This window comes from Perca flavescens, chromosome 13 (assembly GCF_004354835.1).
Source record: "Perca flavescens isolate YP-PL-M2 chromosome 13, PFLA_1.0, whole genome shotgun sequence".
In the NCBI taxonomy this organism is placed as follows: domain Eukaryota; kingdom Metazoa; phylum Chordata; class Actinopteri; order Perciformes; family Percidae; genus Perca; species Perca flavescens.
This window is the reverse complement of record NC_041343.1, coordinates 4629646-4646542: the sequence shown is the minus strand read 5'-3', so window position 1 is coordinate 4646542 and position 16897 is coordinate 4629646. Positions and strand designations below refer to the sequence as shown.

The 16897-nt window shown below is 41.5% G+C and overlaps 1 protein-coding gene across 1 annotated transcript in view; it reads right to left on the bottom strand.

The window, feature by feature from the left end:
* The window catches only part of esama (endothelial cell adhesion molecule a), a 71201-nt gene that overhangs the window by 6983 nt on the left and 47321 nt on the right, over positions 1–16897 (bottom strand). Inside the window, exon 2 of the mRNA XM_028596381.1 lies at positions 1500–1651. Coding sequence (XP_028452182.1) covers positions 1500–1651 — 152 coding nt within the window. The remainder of the gene's footprint in view (positions 1–1499; positions 1652–16897) is intronic.

Below are 16897 nucleotides of genomic sequence, written 5' to 3'. Positions count from 1 at the left end.
ATGGTGGTTTGCAGTTTTACAGGGCTTTTTCAATGTAAAATAAAGCCACGCTAGAGCGTCGCTTACTGTGCTCCATGGCTGCAACACAACAAGTGCCTGTTAAATTTGGAACCCATGATCAGATTTGAAACCAAATCCTCCAAATGATTTTAATAAAGAAACGATAACGAGAAACGATTCCGATGGAATTGCCTTGCAAAAATCCCTATGTTTACAACTGGGACATTTTGGGACTGATTGGTGGGATTGCTGTGGACGAAGTACACACGGAGATACACTGGTAAGAGCCAATGAGGTTTAACAGCTAATTTAAATAGCTCACGTTACTGTATTGTGTCAACAGTTAACTTCATTTAATATTATATGTGGCGTTTTCTTTTGCTGGATGCAAAACCAGTTCCTTCCTGAGACTGTTTAGCAGAGCCACCGTCGCTGAGTCCAGAGCTTAGTGCCGCCCAAGATGATTGTGATCGGTTTAAAGAAATGCAAACAACACAGAGCGTTTTTTTTCTCCTATCCCAGAATGTAAGTATGGAGTAGCCAGACCTTCCTCCACAGTGCTGTGGAGATAGAGCTGGCAATGTGAGACTAGGAAAAGCCTATGATTTCCTCCTGTAGAATCAGAAGAATCAGAAAATGGTTTAGTTTGGAAAAGAACAAGACTGAACTTTTTTTTTTTTTTTGTTCAGCTTAGTTAGTTTGTCACAGTGATGACCTCAAATGAGCTGCTAGACTGCGTCCCATAGGGATGGCTGTGCATACCATACACATACAACTCTCTACAGAGACTGTGGCCTCTAGGTTTGGCTTTGAAGGTAGTGAGAGTGTGTTCTTTTGATTCATCTTTTTGGCTACTAATGACAGTGGAGCAGAGTGAGACACTGGATGGCTGTACAGGCACATGAAAACAAAAGCCTCACTTTTAATCAACTGTTTCTTTTCCAGCTCTCTGAGTTCTCTTTTCCCCTGTTTTCCTTTTTGATTGTGATCCTCTTTTGGGCCGTCCATCTGTACAGCCCAATCATCTGACCGAGACAGATATGTAAGCTGAGCCACGGCCAGGTCTCTAGATAATGTGTCAAAAACAATACAGGGTTGAGTCGGATGGGCTTGTTACGCAAAACCCCCTCTGCTTTATGTCATGTTTTATTGCAGCAATGATTTCATAAATAATCTTAATCTTAATTTACTAACGCAGAAAACCTACAGTACGGTGTATTAAAGCGGTAAAGAAAAACCACAGTGTTCGTATGAAAGCGTTAAGCCTTTTTTGTCTTGGATTCATTTCTAAGGGTTTACAAAGGAAGAGCTTTGCCAGATTAAAAGCATAAGACACATAAGAACAGGCAAACGTCCGTTATAACTGTAATCCCAGATATTATAGCCCCAGAAGGCAAAGTCAAAGATGTCCCTGCTGGGCTGTCGAGACTGCAGTATATTGGATATGGAGCTGTTCTCCATATTTGACTGTTTGTAGGGTCTCCCATTCGCTTCCTTACCAGCTGGGTGCTGTTAGAGACAAAGTTCCACAGGATGGTGTTGGTGCTGGGGTCACTGCCTGGCGCTGCGCTGTACGAGGCCTTCAGCACCACCTTCTGGCCCTTGGTCACATCCATACTGGGTTGGGGCATCTGGATCTGGGCCCATATGCCTGGATGGAGGGGAAGGGAAGAGAAAGGAAAACTGTCAGTGTGAGCCATCTGCAAAGCTGGCCAGGTTTCCATCCACACTCATTGTAAGATGAATGAATCCGTATTCATAACAGCATTGAAAAGTTTACTTGCAAAGCTGACACAGTAGAAAACATGTTCTTAATTCCATATTATCATTACTCATTCAGCTGCGGCTTTCAATGAAACTAAACACTTCATATGTCATGTAAAAATGTCACAAGCACAAGTTATTATCTGATCCCACATTATTCATTACAAAGACTAAACATGGACTGTGGAAGGGATTTGACATACCATAAATGATAATAACATCATCCATGTCTAAACACAATGTCCTACTAAGCATCCGGAAAGTCTATGCAGTAAGAACATACCAAACGGTAAAATACGCTGATGAAAATACGCATTAGTAAGGGTGTCTATCGGCAAGTCTATCCGTCATCCTGGAAATCATTCCAAATGCTGTTCCTACCAACCACAGCTGGGTGAATATCCATGCAGGGGATCCCTTGTGGAGGTGAAAACTCTACAATACACATCTTGTGTTTGTCATCAGGCTACTGAGCAGCAGAAACGCAGAACAACTGACACAAGCTCCATTTCTAACAGGCCACTGCAAGAAGTGTAGCTGGATGCTACATTTCTAAAAAGATTGGCTCTCATGGATTTCTATGGGACTTTATGTGACGTTGACATGTAACGTTGATACGAGAGCAAAAAAAAAAAAAAAAAAAAATGCTGCAGTAGTGCAGAGATTCCCTGGGGAAAAAACATTGCAGGAACAGTAGAAATGACTAGCCTGGGTAAACCCTGACGAACTTCCGGCAAATTTGAGATTTTCTCTGCAAGTCAGTCTGGCGAACCCACTCTCAGTTACAACTGAGAAGGGTCTGGTGTCAGCCAGGCTAAGAAATTACCTTAAGAGTAGTCATTTCTCAGGAGGCATGCTAGCACACAACATAATGAAGGACAATGAACAACAATTTTATATTAGATAATTCCCTAGACGTCAGGTTTACGTAAAGACGGCTATTAGATGTCTTTCAAATACATAATTGCGCGCGGAGTAATATTCGTATCATCTTCTTGATGCTATATTTCTCACTAGTAAATTTGTGGTTCATCACAAGGGAAACAAATAAGAAATAACGTGTTTTACTCGGATTCATGTCTTTATTGCAAAGCACAAGTATCTCTAATAACTTGCATGTTTAGTTGATAACTACATTCATTATGTCATGGTCAACGATGAGCTTAATGAACTAGAAAGAGCAATGGTGTGAATCCACCTAAGGCTGTTAAGTGGGAACAGCTAGAAGACAGTTCATTTATCTGGAGCAGCCTGAAATGAACTACTCAGGGGCTCATTGTCAGAGTAAAATGTAACAAAGACGTGTGGCCAGAGAGGGGCAGCAGAGAGCCAAAGGCCATCTGCTACTCACAGAAACTTATTTGGAATGCATTTTCTGCATGCTTATATTCACCTTTTCCTGTTGAAAATCATTTTATAGGTGGATACCATCTGTTACATATTTAATCTGTCACCTGTCAGGGAAATGACCTACATTCATTCAAGTATTTAAGCACATATGTGACTGAGACAGTGTTTGTTGTGTTGCTCAGTTAAGATCACTGTGCTTAATTTATGGATTAATTATTTTTTTTTGCTTACAGTAATTAAGGGTGTTGACAGTGGATGCCATTCCCTCCTTTGGTAAAACATGATTTCGCTTTGAATCACGCTGTGAATAAGAACAAAGTGTACATCTGCCTTTTAATTCTCTGTCTGTCCCAACCATAACAGAGATAATAATCGGACAGCGATAGCATAAAGAAGAGACACACACACATACACACAGCCTCTCCCCTGGTCTTTTCTTTCTCTCATCTCTAACCTTCCGACCTCTCCTCTAGGCAGGGTTTCTCTTTTTCTTCCAGACTTTTCTCCTCAAATATTCCTTTTAATGATTCCCACATTGAGAGAATGTGTACCTGAGTCAATTCTGATCAGTCTCACAGAGCTGCCAGCTCTCAGTGTGTAGGTGTGTGTTCCTCAGAGAGCATGCAATGCAGAAATGTGGCACATTTAAAAAAAAAAATGTATGGGATTTCTGTGTGTTCTGTTGTGTGTGATTGACATGACCTGTGTGTGAATGCTAATAAAAACAGATTGGAATCAAGCTAATGACATCCACTTACATGCACATACTCTTGTTCCACTACACGGCACTCTACAAAGAGTGATTTTAAAACCACATGCACCATGCATACTGTATTAACCGTCTTCACTGTACTGCAGCAGGGAATGTAGAAAGACATTCTATCCTACTCACCCTAATTGGTGCCATTGTTTGGGTGCCACAATTGCCACTAACAAGAACATTTCTCCATGCACAGGAAGTGATGCAATCAAATGTAAGTGCAAAGTCCAATCCTAAAGTGTGAAGCAGACTCATCAGCCATAGCTGAACCTCTTCACTATATCTCCACCAGCTAGACACTACAAAGAAGAAACGTAGTCGACTAATGTCATGGTACATGACTTCTGGGTATTGAAGTCCTCAGTATTCAAATAGTTGCCTCATGCTTGCTGCCATTTGGGGCCACCAACTTGCAAATTTCCCTAGCACTGCTTTAAAATCCCAATGCAAGTGAAAGAAGTGTCCTGCTTGCTTACTCTAGCAGATCAGGGTGGTAACATGGAACACGGTGAACCAGCTATCAGCTAAAGAGAGAAAGACAGATTGATGTGGTGTGGTGCAACTGTCAAAACAACTTGTTTAAGCTTTTGTTGATTTGAGTTTTTATATACAGCTCCTGTTACAGAACAAAACATTTCTTTTAGGCATTTCTTTTCATATTCCAACCTCCAATAGGTGCATTTGAACTTGTGGGCTGTGGAAACAAGATGTGAATGCAACCTATTACGTAAGTTGATACGGTGAATTGTTGGCAAACTGTCGCTTTATACTCGGGCTGTCCTCAAATTAAGTAGTCCACTTAGTCGACCAACACTCATACGCTTTTGTCGACTAATCAATAATTTGAGTTAATCGACAGATCTGTAAAACTGAGTTTCTGTTACAAAGAATCATGCAAAAGCACCCTTTTTTATTGTGTTTTCCAGAGATGTGCGCATTAGTTTCTTGGAAATAAGTCATTCAGCATGAAAAAGCATTCAAAATGACTAATTAACCAAAGAAATCTTAGTTGACTAAGACCAAAATGACCGATTAGTTGACTAATCGACTAAGTGGGGGCAGCTCTAGTTTACACACATCGAGCAGTTATGGAGGAACATTGGAGTCATTTGGAGTCACGTTTGTGTCCACCTGATGAATCAAAGTCTGATATTCACTGTCTTTTTGCTCTGTTTTTGGTCTCCACCAACTCCTGGAGGGAAATACCTGTCTCGTTAGCTGCTAAATGCTCCACCATGCTCACCAGCTAGTTGCTAACTCTGCCTGTCTGCTGTTAGCTGTGAGCAGGTAGTGTACGGTGGGTTTTCAGAGCTTTTTCCGCTGAAAACAGCTGCCTGCTGCTTCTATGAGAGCGCTGAGATTGAACCAACACAGTACAATTGCAGCCCCACAACTGAACAATGAGCTGAAACTCTTTCTAAAGCTACATAAAGCTGAGGGGAGACACCATTCACATTACTTTCATAGTCATTTGGTACATTGTTATTCCAGACAAAAACTAAGATATAAGAAATAAGATTACAATCACGGTTTATCTCCTTAAAAAATCTAGCTGTAAGATTCAATTTTAAATGGATGTTATTTCTAATGGACACCTCTGATGCTTTCTCAGCACCGCTGAATTTAGAACTGCAACAATGTCCCGGGTAAAGAGATCTCAGCAGAGAGTAGGTGTAGGTATCAGTTTCTCTGTCGCTGAGGAGACGGATGGAACCGATACGTGTCAGTGATGAGACTATTGTAGGCTATTCTCCTTTGGGAACTTTATTTCTAATAAAGAGGCATGCCAATGAAGCAAAAAATGAAATGAGATGGATGGATGAAAAAAGATGGACAATGGAAGAAGGAAAGATGCCTAAACGGAAGAGAAAGGAAGGCCAAGAGATGATGAAGAGATACATTGTGTCATTCGATCGATGTGTCATAGACCCTAAGAAGACTTGCTGTAGCAGTGAGAACAGACCTCTTGTATGGAGAGATGTTGACTGATGGATGGATGCTAGGATCAGTGCACATGCAGAGATGACAGAAAGAGTAAAGCATAAATGCAATGAGTCAAGGTGGAGCAGCTCTCCGATGATCGCCTGTAACAGACTCCGCCGAGTGGCTGCTGGAAGTGTCGGAGAGAAGGATGAGAAAGGATGGAGGAATGGACGCACCGACATAAAATGACAATCTCTGGGACAAGGACGATTATAAGAAAGACAACACAGCACAATCATAGACTTGTATTCTTAAAGCAACAGGGGTTTACATTTTTGGACTTGTGTAATTAGAATGAATGCAATGCTTATTAGCTTCCGTTTCTATGCTCCTACCTGTTTCTCCAAACTGGGGGCGTGCAGACCACCATCTACTGTAGCTACCACACTGAGTGTGGAGAAGTACCTCAAACAACCCCACTTCAAAATATCCGAACTATCCCTTTAAGAGGTTCAGTTGTTGCTGATGAGTCCAGCTTTGCATGGATTTGGTGCTTACTCACTATTGTGGAAAAGACAATGTGGCATTTTGTTCTAAATCTGCAATTTGTGACCTGTAGTGTACAAACAAGACTTCCCAGCAGGGATCACCTAGACACCAACATTTCATTTTTGGAAAATGGGCCAAATCTTCAGCTCCTCATTAGTGTAGATGGGCCTCTCTTCGGGATTTAGCCTGATTAGACGGGTGTGTTTTTCTCCATACAAATCTTGCCAAGTGCTGCTTTAAAAAGATTTCCTGACAGAAATCCTCCCTGATTCCGATGTGAGTGCACCCCACCAGAAGAAAAAGATGAATGAATGTATGGAGAGATAGAAAGTAGAGGGATAAAATAGAGAGTTGAACAAGGGCGCACAAATCACACTCCTAACATTCACTCTTCACTCTTAATTTGGTCAGTGAGGCTTAATCTTTCCCAGCGTGGCAGTTCTGAAATGCACTCTGCAGGCTTCATGGCGATTGGCTTTAAATATTCCATGGTGACTGATGGCAGGGCAGATGGGAGCGAGCTGGCTCACTATAGAGAGAATGAAGGGAGTAATGAGGTCTGGATGGTCTCACTGAAAGATAATGGGTGAATTTCACTAAGTTGGATTTAACTAGGTGTTTCATGGTTAGGTGGCTTTTATTCATCATTCTACCTTCAGAAGTGTGCACTTGTAGCAGGACTTACAGTACGGAAGCGGATATTTGGAAACAGTAGGTTTTAAAGCAGTGCTTTCCAAACTTATTTTATGAAAAAAAAAACAGTATAATATATAATAATAATACGCATATATGTACGCAGGTGCTTATTGGTTTGAACAAACCAAAGCCCTAAAACGTGTTGTGTTACGTAACCGGCAACCGTGAGTTGTCATGTCATTAGCTAAATGTGTATATCATTTATGCGTGTATGCATGAATCTATGAATGTATGTATGTGTACATATATACATATTTTCTTTTTCTCTTCTTGATTATGTGCATGTTTTTGTATATATATGTATAAGCCCACTATGATAGTAACATCTGTGCTGGTACTTTATTTTTTATGCGTGCACTGTGTTTTCTGTTTTAGTAATTGAAACTAAATGTAAAAGGTTTAAAAACATGTTTCAAACATCAAACGGGCTAACGATATGTATTGGCACAATAAAGTATGGAAAAAAATCAAAATCAAAGAATAAGTAGGTAAGATAAAAGTTAAAACAATAGTAGCCGTGTCACTGCTGTATGGACATACTAGAGCTATGTACTACAGTAGGTTTCCAGTATTCTAATTTTCTGAAAGCTGTTGGAGGAAAAAAATGTATCCAAAACATTTCAGTTTGACAGGCCAGGAAATGACAGACAGACACACACACACACACACACACACACACACACACACACACACACACACACACACACACACACACACACACACACACACACACACACACACTCTTTCATTACTATTGACAGCGACAGTAAAATTATGCTGTTTCTTTGGCCACACATTATTCATGCATCAGTGTTCAATTCAGTGTTCTGAAAAAAAAGCACAGCTCAATCATGTGTACAGTTATAATGTAGTTATGGACTCAATTGTATGGATAGGACTCCAGGCAACATATCAGTGTTGAAAAAAAAAATTCATGGGTTGAGCGTATGAGCCTCAGAGCCAAGTGTATATTGTACACATGAGTTGGTTGGCGCTCCTTTGAGCTCTATGGAGGCACAACAGAGCCAGTTCTTTCCACTGATGAACATAGTTTGCTTTGTGTGTGTGTGTTTCTGTATGTGCAAATCTTGTAATTACAGGAAACACTTGAGATTGAGCCTGTTTACTTCCACAGGCCTCACTGTAGATAAAGCAGTAGCCGAGCAGACTTTGATGACTGTGACCTCGACGAGCGTCTTTCATGCTAAAAAGATGGGTGGAGTGGGTCGGTCGCTTCCTCTCAGAGCGATATCAGCCACTTTGAGTAAACTGCTAAAGCGATTGGGGGGAATAGATGGAGAATGAGAATGTCATAGGTAGGACGTGTTCTTTCTACATAAATCAAACTCCAGAACAGCCTTATGTAAGAAAGAGAGGACAGGATGAGAACAAGAGCGATAAAAGGCCGAGAGACGAGGACGAGATGTTATAATCTGGATGATCAGCAGGGAGAATTAGTTCAGTGTCGCAAAGATGTCCCCATGGAGGACGAGTGAGTCCTGTCCCTGGAGGCTGGGTGGAGATGTGATGCCTTGCTCTCTCATGGAGATAAAGTACTGAACCAGCTCACGGGACGGGCATATCATTTCACCACATCTGATCTGGGTTGGTGGTTCTTCTGTCATCAAAGTGGGAGGAAAGACAAACAGGAGTGAGATCAAATAAACGCATGCTGCGATGTTAATAATTTGATGGTTGTCTAGATAAACCTGTTCCATGTTTACCCATACACCAAGAAGCTGACAACACTGAGGTGTTCTAGAAGCTTTGAGGCAGATGGAAAAGTCTCAGGAATACATTTTGAGAATTATTTCTCACTGACAGGTTAGCGTGCTTGTTTGCCTCGTCAGTAAACTGTGGCTCTACTTCCTTCCTTGGAAGGGTCGCAGGATGTGTCAGACGTGCATGTACTGTTACTACGTTTGTATATGTAAAGTAAATGTAATATGAGGACACTGACTACTAGTTATGTGGGTGCTATGTGAGGGCTGTAACACAAAGCTACTATCTTTTTGTTGCAAAAATATCTTTTCCCGGTGTTAAATTGTTTTCTACTACCATTTCTACCCTCAATAGTTCTTAGTATAACTGCTCACAAAATATAGTTAAACTATTATTATAACATATTTGAACCATACACCTAAATTTATCAAACAAAGCATGGTTTTGATTTGAACCTTAAAAAAAATGATAAAAGTGAGTCTAAACTAAGTCTAAGAGCAGAAATAGAACAGGAGGTTATAACAGTGGGAACATTAATGTGAATGTAAAGTTGGTTTATGATTAAAAAAAATAGTAGTAGTCTTGACCGTTTTGTATTGCACGTTTAAGACGACCCAAAGTCCCTAGTGTCGCTTTGCCAGACCTTCCTCCACAGCGCTGAGGAGGAGGGTCTGGCTAGTCCACACGGCCGGATATAGCCGCTGCAAAATAGTCTCAGGAAGGAACTTGTTTTGGTGGAACATGTGTACGTTCAAAAGTAGTTTTAGTCGTGCAACAGAAAACTCAGATTGGACAAATAGTCTAGCTAGCTGTCTGGATTTACCCTGCAGAGATCTGAGGAGCAGTTAACCATAGTCCTCACAAATCCACCGGAGGTTAGAACTAGAACACAAAGGAAGCAGAAGGAAAGGGACATAGGTGAAAAGACGCACATCCAGCGGCACGGGAGCAATCCGAAAGTGGAACATTGTGGCTACAGACTACAAAGTCCCTGACTTCAGCTCTTCGGTTCCCCTCTACTGGCCAGTCACACAAGGAACTGGGCTTGATCCCGCACCGCACAACTAATGTGGTAAAAACTGATTAAGAAAGCATTGGGAATCTGACTAAAATGAGATAACACGATGGCTTGAGTTGCAAAACGGGAAGGTGCTTTTATTTACAAAAAACGTGGTTGAACAATAGCTTGAAGCCACCCTCAGACTGAAAAACCCCATGCTTTGGTGGCCAGAAGCCCCTCCCACTAGACCAACCAAGTGTTAAGTGACTCATTTATCTCCAAATTATGTAACCTTTTAGACAATTATGACTTGACAACATATTGTTAAACACGCCATTTTCCGGCCATATAACTTCAAAGAACAGTAGTACTAATTTCTCTCTTTGTTTTACTGCACACCTTTCCAACCACTAAGTACATTAGTTAGTTAGTGTTCAAAAAAGATTTTTTTTTATATTAAGCACTAAATTATTTAGTCACACCTAACATCACACATTCACAGCTATAACACAGGAAGACAATGCTTTTACCTTGATGCACATACAGTGTGTGCATATTTAATAACACACATTCAGAACAGAGTAACCCACAAGCACTGCCAATATAGTAGGTGTTGAATTTAATCATTGCATCAATGCAGCCCTGGACGATTCTGCATTGTCATACATACATACAGGATTGTCTATCTACTATAGATCCATTAAAAAAACAAAGAGAAAACAATCCAAACATATCCACCTCCAACACCCAGGTGGCAATACTGTATGTTGATAACATCTTAACTTGGTAACAAGCCAAAATTAAGCCTAAATAGAGTTGCTTTAAAGCTTTAAAATCATTCAGAGCTCCGAAATCCCACTTTATGCAGACGCATTTATATCTACCTCTGTCTGATACTGACACTCTTTAAAAGGAAATGAAGGATAAATATTGAAAAGGAAAAAAAAACTTTGAGAATGCAAACTATTTATGGACCATGCTTGGATTAAACAACTAGGGGGCCCTGGGGCAGGACTGAGATGAGTTCCCAGTTGGTGACCCTCCTCTCCTCCCAAACAATAGTTATGCTCCACTCACTTTTCACATACACAGAAATAATGCAAAAGTAATCCCATTACAGTGAGAATCCAAAGAGTGCTCACTTTTAATGTTTTTTTTCTGAATCCTACTAATGTTAAGAAAGTTGGTCCTCACGAACATAGAAGCACAAGAGTCTTCCAACACACACACACACACACACACACAGACACAAGTGCAGCTTCTCGTTCACACAGGGGGCTCAGGGCAAGAGACTGAGCAGAGCTCATCATCTGATAACTGTGCGATAGCCGTTCTCTCCAGTATAATTAAAGGAGAGACACAGCGGTGGGACTCTCAGAGAGAAGAGTGTGTCGTCTCTGTCCTCGAGCTGCAAAACTACCAGCCACTCATCAGCTGGATACACTGAGAGAGAGAGAGACAAGAGGAAGAGGGAAGCATCTGCCTAATTGGGGGAACAGAGATAGTGTGAGGCCAGGAGGGTCAACAGTGTGTGTGTGTGTGTGTGTGTGTGTGTGTGTGTTTGTAGCCATGGAAGTCTGTGTGTTCATGCCCAAGTTTATTTTTATGGCTTTCCATCTTCCTGCAATACACACACATGTACACGTCTCCAACGCTGGACTTGGTCCCTCGACAGCTTATACAAAGCTTTCCTGTCTGAATTCACCCTGCACACTGAACATGTACAGAGTCATATGTAGAACTGCAAAGATTCAACCATTAAATCAATCGCCCAACTTTTTTGATAATTGATTAAGTTTGAGACCCCAAAAAATCTCTGATTCCAGCTTCTTAAATGTGAATATATTGTAGTTTCTTCACTCAAGTCTCTGTTTTTTTGAGATAAAACAAGACATTTGAGGACGTCATGTTGGGCTTTGGGAGACACTTCTCGTCATTTTTTTTTTGACATTTTATAGACCAAACAATGAATCGACAGATGATTCAACAATGAAAATAATCGTTTGTTGCAGCCCTAGAATATTTACAGTCTACAGTCACCGTCACTGTGTGGAAGGTCCTGCTGTCCATGCATATAGTGTGACAGTGTGTGCAGCATTTATCTAGGTCACCATGTTCACATACACATATTAATATAGCGATGCAATGTGTGGCCTTTATTACTGCTTACAGTACCTGTGGCATACACTAATATTGAGAATTCCATTAGATTTATATTCATTGTATTAAGCTGTATACACGTTGAACTAGTTTATAAAATACAGGATTGTGTTTAAAGTCACCAGAAGTGAGCGAGTGGGGAAACATGGCTGCGGTGCAGATGCTCAGCGTGTTTGTCAGGGAGGGAAAACTGACCATGGATGAAGTTTTCATCACCACGGGCCATTGGTCAATCAGACGTCTGTTCTTCCATGTTTCCCATCTGATGTGATTTTTTTTATTTCATTAAACAATAATTCTGCCGGGCAAATGAAAAATGGATCAGAGGCTCACTGCAGCACTTCACAGGCTTCAGCTTCTCTTTGGTTGGTGCTGCAGCAGGTCTGCCCCCAACTTTGGCACAGACTGAAAAATCTTGATGTTGATGGGACTTTTGGGGCGTTTGGTGGATCGATCCTAATGACTCTGATCCCTGACTTGTCCTCTAGTGCCACTGCCACCCGTACAGGAGGTCAGGATTTCCCCTTATCCAGTGCAATATCTCAACATCTGCTAACTAGATGGATTGGCACACAACATTGATGGTTCCAGGATGATGAATCCTAATGACTTTGATGATGCCCTGACTCTGTAGTAGGGCTGCACAACTAATCCCAATTTTATCAGTCGCAATATGGAATAGTGCAATATCCAAATCGCAGGTGGGGTGGGGCGCAATATTGGTTAAAGGCAAAATATGTGTTAAACCATTCTGACTGAAGTATTTTGGTGCTGCAGAGACGTCCCGGCCTACAAATCCTATCCTACAGAAAACATATTTCTTTAGAACAGATCCTCGCAAAAATCACACTATAATCATTTAAACTTTTTTAAATGTTAGTATTTCTCAATGAAAATGAGAATAATGAAACAAAAAGGTTAATTCCCTCCTCTAACGTGAACCATATCGCAATCACAACATCAGTCTAAATAATCGTAATTAGATATTTTTCTCATATCGTGCATGCAGCCCTATTCTGCTCAAGTGGTTTTCAAAGTCTGACAGTGAGTCAGTTTCCTTTGTTCCATGTGTCACAGCTGCTGCTGCTGCATCGGCTAACACTGTTGGTAAGCAGGCTTAATCAGCAGACCATAATAGAAAAGACCAGGCTATAATAACTAATTTCCTGCAACACCAGCATGCACCGTTCCTTTGACCTCCCACAGTATCTCTACCTGAGATCTCAGCCCCCGGGGGAGACGCGCCTCACGGTTTGATAGTTAGTTGTATAGTAGTGAAGTTAGTTGGTTTTGAAGATGGTGAGCATGGTATTATATCTGACATCACCATGTTGGCATTGTCACTGTGAGCATGTCAGCTCCCTGAAATGAGCATTTAGCTCAAATAATTCCGAAGGACTGTGGTTGAGCTACACTGTCAATGTGTTGAACATGACTCACCTGCTTATAAATTAATTATTTATAGTTCATGAGGCAAAATCAGTTTCCCATTAAGGAGAAATTAAGTTGAACTTGAAGACCACATTCATTACGGGAGCGTGCCTATGTTCCCACAGCCTTATGTTCCCACATGAATTTCCTTTTTTTCCTTTTTCATGAATTTGTATCAGATTTGTTCCCCCTTTCTCCCAATTTGGTAAACAATTACATCCAACCTATTATCCAGTAGCAATGGACTACAGATGGAATGTAACCCTAACCCTAACATAGGGCCTAATTTTAAGAAAAATCTTAGAAATGTGGAAACATAGGGCTGTGGGAACACAGGGCTGTGGGAACATAGGGCTGACCCCTTCATTATTAGTATTGGCCATTCTTATAAACAATGTTTTAAATCGTTTTAAGGCTCTCATACTCTACTGAGTAATGGGATTAGTGTGTACAGTATAATAATCCTACAGGCAACACTTTTTAATTAGTGACCTACCAAACATACCATCCAGCAAAAACTTACAGCTAACAATAAACGTAATAATTATTTGTCGCCAACGCAGGATTAAAGGTGTTAGAATGAGGGTATGAGCTGAAAAAATACCAACCTCCTCACTCCTTAATTGGCCTGTTTCTAAAAGCAAAACCAAAGGCAAGCATAAACACAAAGCTAATATACAAATGTTATCTGAGCGTGTGTACCACACACAAGGGAGTGTGACACATAAACACATCATTTGCTCATGGAGATATACTCATAAATCACACAAACCATAATCATATTATAGTGTTAACATGAACCATGTCTTGACTTGTAATTTTGTCATTATTACATTACAATGATGTCTGCTGTAACAGACAAACAAACAGACACATTCCTGCATATTCCTGCAGTTTCTCTGTTCCCATGTTCTTATGCAGCAGTGTTCCATGTGCCAGTGTGATGTACAGGTTACTGATAGCAGCTGAGCCTTTAGCAAGAACGGAGAGCGTCTTGGTTAATTGGAGCTGCCTTCCATCTGATCCAGACACCATGGGAACTGCTGGAGAGACACAATGATTGAAGATCTGTCAATCGACAGAGCTTGAGGCTCTAATTGAGCACATGCTGCTGATAAAAAGCCAACTCCGTCCATCCAACACGATCGGTCTTATCAGCTGACGGAAACAATGGCACCTCAAATCAAATCCAGCTTTAGACACACAAAAAAGAAGAAGTCATGCCCGCGGCCACGGCTCGAACTTAACAGCAAAAGTCTAAAACTGTTCTGCTTTCGTTGATTAGAAGTGGGACCGGACAATCTTTATGCCAAAAAAAAAAAAAAAAAGCAAAAGTTCACATCGTCTACAAAAAAAATTAAAGACCGCTTCACCACACACACACACGCACACGCACACGTACACGCACACGCACACGTACACGCACACGCACACGCACACACACATTTTAACCATTTATTTATGTCCACATGAAGAAAATGATACAGGGACACAAATATTACGGATGCGGTACAATACATACGCAAACTCATGGACCAGTGGCATGCAGCAGGTCTTCACAATATCACTTAAAGGGGTGATAGAATGATTATATAGGGTATTTTACACTGTTCCTTAAGGTCTCCTAATGGGGTATGTAACATTGGTTGGGCTGAAAATTGCCCGAATGCTATTTTATTAGGCCCTTAACTACCCTGTGAATATGGCTCTATTTGGAACAAGAGCTTTTCTTCCAAATATGGTATGCTCATGAATATTCAGAATGAGCTACGCACTGATTGGTTTGAACAAACTACATAGAAACACATGGGAGACTCGACAGCAGGTCTCATTGCAAAGTTATACATTGTTTGTCGGGCTATTACGTTATTAAATTCACTTCTGAGACTTTTTTAAGCGAGAAATCAAATATATAAAGCTCAAATATGGGACGTTTTACGAAAATTGATGGCTTAATGCAAATTTGGTAAGACTGTGTGTCGGAGTTCAGCTGCCGGTGCTGCCTGTGTTGCTGCCTCGCTGCACGGCCTGCCTTCCTCCACAGACCCCGGCCTGTTGTGAGGTAGCTGGAGCTCCGTCACGCCTGGCAGCCCACAGCACTCGATACCCGCGCAAAGTCACCGTTTTGGGGTTAATGGACCAAACGCTGCTGCGCTAACAGAGCTCCAGGGCCTGCAGCTCCCCTCTTCCTGCTAGCTAAATGGCCCGTGTGTGAGAGTGATAGCGCGGTCAGCGAGCTTGTTACACCAGCAATCTCTTACAACAGTTCCAGTTAATCTTGGCTGGCTGTCAGCATAACTAGCTATATTTACAGTTTGAATTTTGAATTTTGCCTTCAATCCTAGCTATGTGTGGCTAGCTACAAATCACAGATAGTTAGCTTCATTTTTGGCGTAATTTCTGTATATTTACAGATTGAATTCCATCACGCCACTTATACAACATCTCCCTAAAGGTCTTATAAAGCTAACAACGGTGTCCAATTTCAAGTTAATGATTTTTTGTGAACAGTGGGGGTTTTGTTAGCTATGACTGTCCCTTCAATCCTAGCTATGTGTAGCTAGCTACAAATCAGGGATAGTTAGCTGCATTTACCGCATAATGTGTGTATATTTACAGTTTGAATTTCGTCACGCCACTTATACAACATCTCCCTAAATGTCTTATAAAGCTAACAACGGTGTCCAATTTCAAGTTAATGAATATTTGTGAATTTCAGAGGAATTCTAGGAGGAGCTAGCTCTCATTGATAGAGCTACATCCAGCCGCAGGCTCTATCAATGAGCCTCGCGAACAAGCGGCGTTTATTTCCCCAATCGTTTGTTTAAATAACTCAACACATTATAATTACACACATTAAAAGATTAACTGAAAGCTGTGGTAACAGACTGCTGGTGCAACAAGCTCGCTGACCGCGCTCTTACTCACACACACCGGGCATTTAGCAGGAAGAGGGGAGCTGCAGGGCCTGGAACTCTGTCAGAGCACCGGCGTGTAGTAGTCCATTTGCCAAAAAATGGTGACTTTGCGCGGGTATGGAGTGCTGTGGGCTGCAAGCCGTAACGGAGCTCAATCGAGCTCAGAGCAGGCCAGGGTGTGTAAAGGAAGGCAGGCCGGGCGGCGAGGCAGCTACACAGGCAGCACCGGCGCTGAACTCCGACACACAGTCTGCCATATGTGGCACCTCCCAATGATAGCAGATATGGCACAGTACTTTGCAGGCTGTTTAGCCCTCTTTTTGGCCATCCCAAGTTGTTGCAGCCCTCTTACTACTAGAAGTGGTTTAGAAGTGGGATGGGACAATCTTTATGCAAAAAAAAGAAGCAAAAGTTCACATCGTCTACAAAAAAATTAAAGACAGACTCAATGTACACACACACACACACACACACACACACACACACACACACACACACACACACACACACACACACACACACACACACACACACACACACACACACACACACACACACACACACACACACACACACACACACTTCCTCTGCATTGTGTGGATGATGGCAGGCAGGAAAAAGCTG